The sequence below is a fragment of the Limulus polyphemus genome, unplaced genomic scaffold (assembly GCF_000517525.1).
Source record: "Limulus polyphemus unplaced genomic scaffold, Limulus_polyphemus-2.1.2 Scaffold11006, whole genome shotgun sequence".
NCBI lineage: Eukaryota > Metazoa > Arthropoda > Merostomata > Xiphosura > Limulidae > Limulus > Limulus polyphemus.
The window spans coordinates 1-11,163 of NW_013676616.1; the positions used below are offsets into that span (position 1 = coordinate 1).

The 11,163-nt window shown below is 33.4% G+C and overlaps 1 protein-coding gene across 1 annotated transcript; it reads right to left on the reverse strand.

The window, feature by feature from the left end:
* Positions 1 to 491: 491 nt before the first annotated feature.
* On the reverse strand, positions 492 to 4,733 carry LOC106476608 (serine protease 42-like; the record flags this gene model as incomplete). Its single annotated transcript, XM_013937252.1, has 3 exons — positions 492 to 769; positions 2,446 to 2,534; positions 4,645 to 4,733. Coding segments are annotated over 3 exons (456 nt in total), but the record flags the coding sequence as incomplete, so codon positions are not given.
* Between the last annotated feature and the right edge of the window lie 6,430 nt (positions 4,734 to 11,163).

Genomic DNA, 11,163 nt, shown 5'->3' on the forward strand with positions numbered 1-11,163 from the left:
AGTTCTTCAGATACGTATAGAATGACAGGTTTCTTTTTTGTGAGTGTAAAACACTTAAATGTACCAAATATTCATTACTTCTATTTGGGTAGTCTCCCAGTGGCACAGCGATATGTCTGCGGACTTATACCGCTAGAAACAGGGTTTCGATGCCCGTGTTGGGCAGAGTACAGATAGTCTTTTGTGTAGTTTTGTGCTTAATAATAAACACCATCTCTAGGGTAATATTGTAATATTCTGAATTTTTATAGCTATAAAAGTAATAAAAAGAACTTAAGTCAAACTAAAACACCTGTCATGCACCAATTAATAGTTAAAACGAAAATAATCAGAATATTTTTCACTAGCTGATTCTTTTTTCATTGACTGATAATCTATAAACCCAAATTATTTACTAAATTACTCTTTTAGGGAATGGAAATTTGACTTATTTTTTGTACTAAAATCTTATTATTCAATGGCAACAAATATAGTAAAGAAGTAGCGGTTACCTTCCTCTGGATCGTCAGTAAAACCCCAGCCAACGACAGTACCTTCATGGTTTACATAAGAGCTCGAAGCATCCGGTAGACAAATAGGTCTGACGTAATCAGAAAACGTAATGTCTTTTGCCAATCTCAAAATAGCTATATCGTTATAATATCGCTTGGGGTCAGAGTATTTAGGGTGAACAATAATTTGTTGGACATTGATATCTTCGGTGTGATGATTTTCCTTTTCAGATAAATCAAACTCGCCAACACGAACAACAAAATGACGGGCGGTGTATCTGTAAAAATTACATGTCTCTAAATACTACTGCTCAATTTTTCAGGTTTTTCATATATATCGCATAACGTAAGTCAAACTAAAATATTTGCCAAACACCAGTGTACAAAATAAAGTCTATAACACTTGCCAAACACCAGTGTACAGATTAAAGTCTATCACACTTGCCAAACACCAGTGTACAGATTAAAGTCTAGAACACCTGCCAAAACCAATGTACAGATTGAAGTCTAGAACACTTGCCAAACACCAGTGTACAGATTAAAGTCTAGAACACTTGCCAAACACCAGTTTATAGAATAAAGTCTATAACACTTGCCAAACACCAGTGTACAGATTGAAGTCTAGAACACTTCCCAAACACCAGTTTATAGAATAAAGTCTAGAACACTTGCCAAACACCAGTGTAAAGATTAAAGTCTAGAACACTTGCCAAACATCAGTGTACAGAATAAAGTCCAGAACATTTTCCAAACACCAGTGTACAGAATAAAGTCTAGAACACTTACCATAAAGTCTAGAACACTTGCCAAACACCAGTGTACAGATTAAAGTCTAGAACACTTGCCAAACACCAGTGTACAGATTAAAGTCTAGAACACTTACCAAACACCAGTGAACAGAATAAAGTCTAGAACACTTGCCAAACACCAGTGTACAGATTAAAGTCTAGAACACTTACCAAACACCAATGTACAGAATAAAGTAAAACTAAAATCACGAACAACAGGACTGTGTGCCACTAACTAGTCGTTTCTTCGGTGAAATTCTTTTAGGCAGTATTAGAGTATATTAATCTATGAGGCCTTTTATTAGCTATATTTTTGTGCGCCAGCAATACCAAACGTGGAGCTCGTGTATACCCGATTCGATTTTATTATTCATCAGGATCTTTACCAGCCTACCCTCAAACTGAAATCATTTTAGGCAGGATTAGAGTAAATTAATCTATGAGACCTTGGGCGTGGTCAAATACATAAATCGAAAGGATTTGACCTCCTGAGCCCAAAACTGTAATTAGATCTCACCTAGGTCAAAATATGACAGAGCTATGAGCTAAAAATTTGTACTTGAAAAAAGCAACAACTCAGAGCCATTTTATGAGCTGCTATGCAGCAGCTAAAAAGCGGATTTCTATATAGAAAATACCTTATTCAGGAATGTACAAGTGGTATTGTTTTCTCCATAGTTTTGATTACTGATTTATAAAAAAGTTTATATCTTGCTTTTAAGACTTACTATTAAATAGGTATTAGACAAACTTTCTCGGTTATGTTACAATAAAAATCTGTGTATTCAACATTGACTTTCATAGTCAGATGGAAGGCTTAACCATTAAGTAAAAATGTCATGACGTTAACAATTCATTTCACCACTCACTGCAGGATACACATATAACGAGTGGATTAGTGAATATCAAAAGAATGAGCTTTCCATTTACGCGGAGACTTCATAAGGCTTATGCTTTTGTTTTTTAACAGAGGATGCCAAAAACATACAGAATAATACACTTACGTTTTTTTTTCACTCATGAATTTAAACGTAAGAAAAACAAACTATTTTCCGTTTATCGTTCATCATCCAATCATCAAGATTAAAGTAATGATGTTTCAAAATTACTGGAGATCACTATGTTTTTATATCCTCAGTAAACTTTGAATTTCTTCATCTACTTACAACTGCACGCAGTGAGCTGCCGTCAGAATCCACCGTTTATCTAGAATTGTTCCTCCACAGTGATGTTCCTTGTTGAACCGAATAGAGACCTAGAGAAGGAAAAATGGGATAAAAATGGCGCAAGGCGAAGCGACATTTTTTCTTTGTAAACAAATAAAAAGTAATCTTTAAGGCCTTTATATTGTCAATAAGATAAATATACCAGCAAATCTATTTTAGTTAGGCCGTCATATGCTAGCCTATGTATGATGTACACGTTAGTAGGATGTATACTTATGTAGAATGTAGGATGTATACTTTAGTAGATGTAAGATGTACACTTATGTAGGGTGTATACTTTAGTAGGATGTTGTACGTATACTTTAATAGGATGTACACTTATGTAGGATGTATAGTTTAGTAGGATGTTGTATGTATACTTTAGTAGGATGTTGTATGTATACTTTAGTAGGATGTACACTTATGTAGGATGTATACTTTAGTAGGATGTAGTATTTATATTTTAGTAGGATGTAGGATGTACACTTTTAGTAGGATATATACTTTAGTATGATGTACACTTAGTAGGATGTAGAATGTACACTTTAGTAGGAGGTACACTTATGTAGGATGTACATTTTTAGTAGGATGTACACTTTTAGTAGGATGTATACTTTAGTAGAATGTAGGAGCTACACTTATGTAGGATATATACTTTAGTAGAATGTATACTTAGTAGGATGTAGAATGTACACTTATATAAGATGTACACTTATGTAGGATGTAGAATGTACACTTATATACGATGTACACTTAGTAGGATGTAGAATGTACACTTATATACGATGTACACTTAGTAGGATGTAGAATGTACACTTATATACGATGTACACTTAGTAGGATGTAGAATGTACACTTATGTTGGATGTATACTTTAATAGGATGTAGGAGGTACACTTATGTAGGATGTACACTTAGTAGGATGTAGAATGTACACTTATATAAGATGTACACTTAGTAGGATGTAGAATGTACACTTATATAGGATGTACACTTATGTAGGATGTATGCTTTAATAGGATGTAGGAGGTACACTTTTACATAAATCATTTTTACCAAGCAGATGTAGTAACCTATAAGCAATAAAGAAAGTTGATAGAATTTGACCTTTTTTTTCTGTTAAATTATCTATATTTTCCAAGAGTTACGGTTTAGTACGATAACTACGAAAAATGTATTACTACATCTGCTTGGTAAAAATGATTTATGTAAAAGTGTATTACTACATCTGCTTGGTAAAAATGATTTATGTAAAAGTGTATCAGACTGTACAGGGTTTTCCAAAAGTTTAGTTCCGAGGTACTTTTCATTAAATTATTCGATACGTGAGACACGTGTGAAAGGCTTCACATGGGTTATTTATGCAACTAGTTACTCAAGTAACCACCAGGGGAATATCATATTACGCATTGTCCAGTGTTTAGAACGCCTGCAGTTCTATCTTCACGTGCAAGGACATCATCTCGGCAATAAATATTTTATTTTTGTTTATAAGCATGGAATGTTTTGACACACTGTTTTTGCCCATCATAAACATAGCGTAAAGTCATATTTTTCCCCATAATAAACATAGCGTAAAGTCATATTTTTCCCCATAATAAATATAGTGTAAAGTCATATATTTCCCCATAATTAACATAGTGTAAAGTCATATATTTTTACCCATGATAAACATAGTGTAAAGTCATATATTTTCCCCATAATTAACATAGTGTAAAGTCATATATTTCCCCATAATTAAACATAGTGTAAAGTCATATTTTCCCCATAATAAACACAGTGTAAAGTCATATATTTTTCCCCATAATTAACATAGTGTAAAGTCATATTTTCCCCATAATTAACATAGTGTAAAGTCATATGGTTTTACCGTGAATGTAAAAAAAAAACATTTTATATTTTAAGCTATCAGAGATTAAAAATTAATAATATAATGATAATCAGACAATTTATGGGTCTGTCAATTATAAAGTACAGAGCATCTAGTATTTGAGTGACAATTCGATATTCATCGACATCTGTAGTATTACTGAAGAAACTACCAATATTTTCAAAATATACAAACATAAACAAATACTGAATGATAAGCATAATGTTTCTCACCAAAACTCTGTGAGCTCCTTCAAAGAAAACAAACAAAAACTATAAAAAATAACTTACTGCCCAAGGAAACTCTCCATCATAAGCATCTGAGCCTCGGACAATACGACTGTTTCTAACTCGTTGTCGACCACACAGGCTTTGTACAGCTGTAGGAAAAAATCAGTCACCCTTTTATATATATAACGATCATAAGTCAGTAGCTCTCAGTAACAAAAATAGTGATTAGGAATGTCATAAGATTTTAATTGAACATTTTCGTCTGTTATCACATTTAAACAAAAATATCAGGCATAGAACATGCTCGAGAACATTTAATCTGCTTACCCCTGTCAGCTCTGTAAGAGCAGGGCTTTTAATAATATAAGAATTTAAAAAAAGGTTACAATACAGTCTTTAAAGCTGGACCAGAAGCTTACGATGTCCACCACACTTAAAACGTAATGAAGCAAATAACTAAAGATTTCGTTTTAGTAATTCTTACCCTAGAAATGTCAAAGAAGCTCCATATTTGACTTAAGAATTGAAAAACATGAAACTATTTATGCACGAGAGCTGCTTCTGACATCTTCAAACTCTATCATATTTTCACTTTAGAATTCTGACAGATTAACACGACTTTACGCTAGAAAACCTTTCAGCTAATCCTCAGTCTCTGGGCCTCAGCCAGGACTTAAATATGACTCCGAAAATTACAGAATAAAATTGTGCATCAGACCTTAGAATCCTTAAATAACAAAAATAATCTTGTAATCGATAAAAATGAATATAAATATAAGCATAGAATTGTTGAAAAATTAACCGAAACGCCAGTTTGTTTCCTAAATACAACTTTCTTGAGTTTTCTCGGATCTTATTAAATACTCGTCGAATTTCTGTATTCTTCTAAATTTGTAAAGAATATGCATGAATTTTACATTTAAACAAATGTTGATAACTTTAAAAAAAGTTTTTAGACATAACGAAAATTTTTGCCATGTTTATAAGCAGACTGAATCTCACTAACCCTTTTTTATTTTTAACACACGAAAACTTTATTAAATGAAAGACAACTGCAATATCGATCTTTGAGTTCATGTTTGTACTTATAAATACGAGTTCATGTTTGTACTTATAAATATGAGTTCATGTTTGTACTTATAAATATAGCACTTACTAGTTTTTCTAAAGGAGAAACTTCGAGGACCTCATTAATGACACCAACATAAATAAAATTATGTTGATCAAAACCTCTACAGATTCTATTTTTAGTCTCGCCATAGCGGCTCATAGAATGGCTCTGAGTTTGTAAAGTCCAAACTTTTAGCTCATAGCTCTGTTATCTTTTGACCGATTTGAGATCTAATTACAGTTTTGAACTCAGGAGGTCAAACCCTTTCGATTTATGTATTTTAATTGTGTAAGTTAAAAACGTTGATCGTTTGAAATATTTTAAATTATTTTTTCACAAGTTTCTTGAATGTTAACCTTTTATTCTAATCCTGTCTAAAATAATTTCAATTTGAGGGTAGACTAGTAACGATCCTGAGGAGTAATAAAATCGAATCGGGTGTACACGAGCCCCATGTTTGGTATTGCTGGCGCACAAAAATATAGCTAATAAAAAGGAAAAATAAAAGGTCTCGTAGATTAATTTACACTAATACTGCCTAAAATAATTTCAAGTGCCGCGACTATTGAAGATTCCTATTGTTATTATAAATAATTAAGAATTTTCTCGGTTAATCTCCATAAAAACACAGCAGTCAAGGCAAGAGCCGGCTTCAGTTCAATGAGAAACAAGTGGACATTCTCAACAGCCGCGGTACTTGAAATTCTTTTCGGCAGGACTATAGTAGGTTAATCTATGAAATGTGTTTTCCTTTTTATTAGTTATGTTTTTGTACGCCAGCAATATCAAACGTGGAGCGCGCGTATACCCGATGCGATTTTATTACTCATCAGGATCTTTACCAGCTTACCCTCAATTAGAGTAAATTAATCTATGAGACCTTGGGCGTGGTCAAATAAACCAATCGAAAGGGTTTGAGCTCCTGAGTCCAAAACCGTAATTAGATTTCAAATTGGTCAAGAGATGATGGAGCTATGAACTAAAAGTTTGTACTTTACAAACTTGGAGCCATTCTATGAGCCGTTATGCCGCGGCTAAAAATAAAACCAACAATTGGTTGCCAATCACGTTAGAAAAGTTTCATCCAATTTTATCCAAAAATTTCAATCAATACATCACGGAAGGTCATGGAGGATCCCAGATATTTATTTATTGCCTGGTTTCCTCATTCTGATAACTTATTTCCGGCTGAAACTTTGTAAAGAGTTAAGAAGATTAAACATTTGCTATATAAGGCAGTGTTTCATTACTTATCATAGGCCTAACGTTCGCCATAGAGTTTCAATTGTTTTTGATTAAAGTATTGCAGTTTAGGTCAAGATTTCCCTCTGAAGTTTCAAACAAACATATTGCATTCGTACTTTCTCTATTAGCAATGTTTATCAATGAATGGAAACCTAAACCTGCTAGAAATTATTTCTTGTGCTTGGTAACCAAACAACTGAAAACATTTGCATAAATGAGATTATTTTAGCATTCTATAATAACAATTATTCCAACAAAGCGTAAGAATAAGCAAACGACGAAGTTGGTAAAACAAAGATAAATGCACCAAACTAAATGGAATTCTAAAAAAAAAAGAAATATGAAAATCATGAGCATTGAAGAAAAACTTGGGTAGGAATATGAAGCTTGTAGTAAGCTTGTATAGATATAACTTGTAGTAAGCTTGTACAGATATAACTTGTAGCAAGCTTCTATAAATAAAACTTGTAGCAAGCTTCTATAAATAAAACTTGTAGAAAGCTTGTACAGATATAACTTGTAGCCAGGTTGTATAGATATAACTTGTAGTAAGGTTGTATAGATATAACTTGTAGTAAGCTTGTACAGATATAACTTGTAGCAAGCTTCTATAAATAAAACTTGTAGCAAGCTTGTATAGATATAACTTGTAGCAAGCTTGTATACATATAACTTGTAGCAAGCTTCTATAAATAAAACTTGTAGCAAGCTTGTATAGATATAACTTGTAGCAAGCTTGTATAGATATAACTTGTAGCCAGGTTGTATAGATATAACTTGTAGTAAGGTTGTATAGATATAACTTGTAGTAAGCTTGTATAAATAAAACTTGTAGTAAGCTTGTATAAATATAATTTGTAGCAAGCTTGTATAGATATAACTTGTAGCCAGGTTGTATAGATATAACTTGTAGCAAGCTTCTATAAATAAAACTTGTAGCAAGCTTGTATAGATATAACTTGTTCCTCGTGCAAACTGAGCACAATGAATACAGACAGTCGAACAAGTTATTAAATCAAATAATGTGAAACTCCGATACTATATTGACGTAAGATGTGGATTTTTTTTCTAACTAGAATTACTAGTACTGACTTTGTTCTATTGGTTGTTAGCTTTAGTAACTTATTACTGCATAAGTCCACACAGCGCTAGTGTATTAATAATCTTAAAATACAGAATGTAAATTTATTAAAGTACATACTTCAGGTAGAAATACTTTTATCTTCCCTCATTTCAAAAACATGTTAACATAAAAAAAGATTATTCGGATATATTGAGTAGAAAAGTTAAGAAAACAAAAGATAAAGTCATACCACCCTTCTAGTGTATAATTCTAACTTTTACATTATCGTGGTTAGAATAAGAAAAAAAATGATAAGGTCACATCTCCGCCTCTTCCAACGAAACTTCTAACTTTCACACTGCCCTCATTTGTCACTTAGGTCGTGTAATTAAGACTCTCCTTCCAGTTCCTGAATAAAACAAAAGTGTAACCGGGAGTGCGTGAAAACGAGGCTGTCGTATCTAGTTCTCAATCCTGTTGTCATGTGATGAGTGGGTGTATACACTAACCCGGTTCTCACTTAAACACCCGAGTGACGCTTCCTTACTCGTCATGCCTTCGTGCTAACATTTTGATCATTAAAATTAAATAGATTTAACTTTAAACAGGAACTATTACTAATTCGGTACTTTTGGAATTTATTGTCTCAACAAGTTGTCAAATGTTTTTATTACTATTTAATTTATAAGCGTGACGTATACAGAGCGAATATGTCTGCTGTACTAAAGATTTAACCAATTAATCTGCAAGCGTAATGGGAAATTAAAATTGATCTACTTAAAATTATAATGTTCGAAACTTTAATTACTTCGACATCACTTTAAATTATTAACAAACGCTCCAGTGTATTTCTTAATTTGTATCAAATAATTTCGAATATCTAATTTTTTATTAAGCACAAACCGTAGGGTTCGAATCCTGAGTTTTAACGTTAGAAGTCATTAAGCCTATTGGTTTGCCACAGGGTGGCTTCCCGCATATAAATTATAAAAATGTAGGTAATTCTTCATTTAAAGGTTTTATAATCACAAAACATGAAAGCTTTAGGAACCTATTACTCTGGATTTTAGAGGTTCTGATTAAATGGACAGAAAGATGATGCTCAAACAACGATTTGTGTAACATTTCCCAAGGTGTTTTTTATAAATTAAATTCATTTTGTTTGTAATGATATCCAACAAACTGACAGATTATTGTACCTTCTACGGATTACCAAAGCAGGTAATAACAAGAACCGTTTTAAAACTATATTTAGTTGTAAGGTAAAATAAACTAGACTCAGAAAAATGTTACAGAAACCTACTCTCATAGTCGCACCTCGTGAAATTGTTACTGTTTTTGGTGGTCGTAACTCGTGAAATCTTTACTGTTTCTGGTAGTCGCACCTGACAAAATCTTTACTGTTTCTGGTAGACGCACCTGACAAAATCTTTACTGTTTTTGGTGGTCATAACTGGTGAAATTGTTACTGTTTTTGGTGGTCGCACCTGACAAAATCTTTACTGTTTCTGGTAGTTGCACCTGACAAAATCTTTACTGTTTTTGGTGGTCGTAACTGGTGAACTCTTTGCACTACCATGTATTTTAGTCCAAACTTTCATGAACGCCTGAAATTGTGACGAACATTATAATCACTCACTTCTGAAGGAGATCAAGCGCCACTATAGTATTACTCATAGAGTTGTTATATTACATTTTAAAAAATAGTTAAATTCTAGAGCTTGATATTTTAATATTTAGTGTTACATCGTGGGTGTGATAATTACCCGAAATATTTTCTGTTCTCATTGATAAATATTTAAAAATGTTTGTTTTCAAACCACAAATCACTTGCTTGATAAACAACAAAACAAAACCAATGCTTGATACGTTTATAAATTTTCATAACTATATATTAATATTCATCATTGTCTAAGGATTTCACTTTGAGGAAATACTAAAAGAATGTAAACTTTTTGAACCAATCGCAAAACCGAATTCGTTACAGAAACCATTGTTTTGAAGCACATGTAACGATGGACGTTTTAATGTCGTTGTCCTCTGATGTCAACTCATGTAAAACAACTTACTACACCATAGGTCTGCTTTAACTACACAGCTAACTTACCTGCTGAACGGATGGGTAAAGCAACCGACGCCAAAATCGTCCAGAGAACGAGCATCATATGCTGAGTTATTATGGCCGAATACATTAGGAGGGGGCGTGCACAAATAGATATGGAGTTAACGAGGTGGTTGAATGTAGAAAGACCGTGGACAGACGACGACTGACAGCATACAACTGTTGCACTCGGCTATTTAAACCTGCAAAAGAAAATGTGGGTTATACGGGATGCAGCTATGGACAGTTGTCCTCGTTGACCCACTGACCGCAATCCACTCACGCTCCGTGAGTGGACAACCTGACCCATTGAAAGCAACAGTGATGAAACGACTTGTGTGCCACACCCTCTGTTACGTGGCCTGTATCACTTTCACTTTTAGGACATTTGACTAAGTGATGTCACTGCCAATAGAATAGGTTAATTAGTATACTTTGTTACTTCAATATAAAACCTCTAATTTCTCAGTCATGAGTTACACATGTATACCAGTGACATTTTCGTTATGAATACCTTTACTGTGCACAAAAGCACATGAAACCAGTCAGGGTTTGTATTTGAATCTGAAGACATCTTAAAATGTCTTAAACCTCACTAATGCCCCAAAGATATAGTTTAAGTTTTTACGCTATTTGATCATTTTACATAAATTCACATTTTTCAGACGTTTATTTTATTTATTCTCTAAAGTAATTCGTACAAAGTTTGAAAATTCCTTCAAGCCAACTTGGCAAAAGGCGAAACACATGGTGCTTTAATGTTGACCGTCGGCCAAATAAAGCTTCAAGCCAACTTGGCAAAAGGCGAAACACATGGTGCTTTAATGTTGACCGTCGGCCAAATAAAGCTTCAAGCCAACTTGGCAAAAGGCGAAACACATGGTGCTTTAATGTTGACCGTCGGCCAAATAAAGCTTCAAGCCAACTTGGCAAAAGGCGAAACACATGGTGCTTTAATGTTGACCGTCGGCCAAATAAAGCTTTAAGCCAACTTGGCAAAAGGCGAAACACATGGTGCTTTAATGTTGACCGTCGGCCAAATAAAGCTTTAAGCCAACT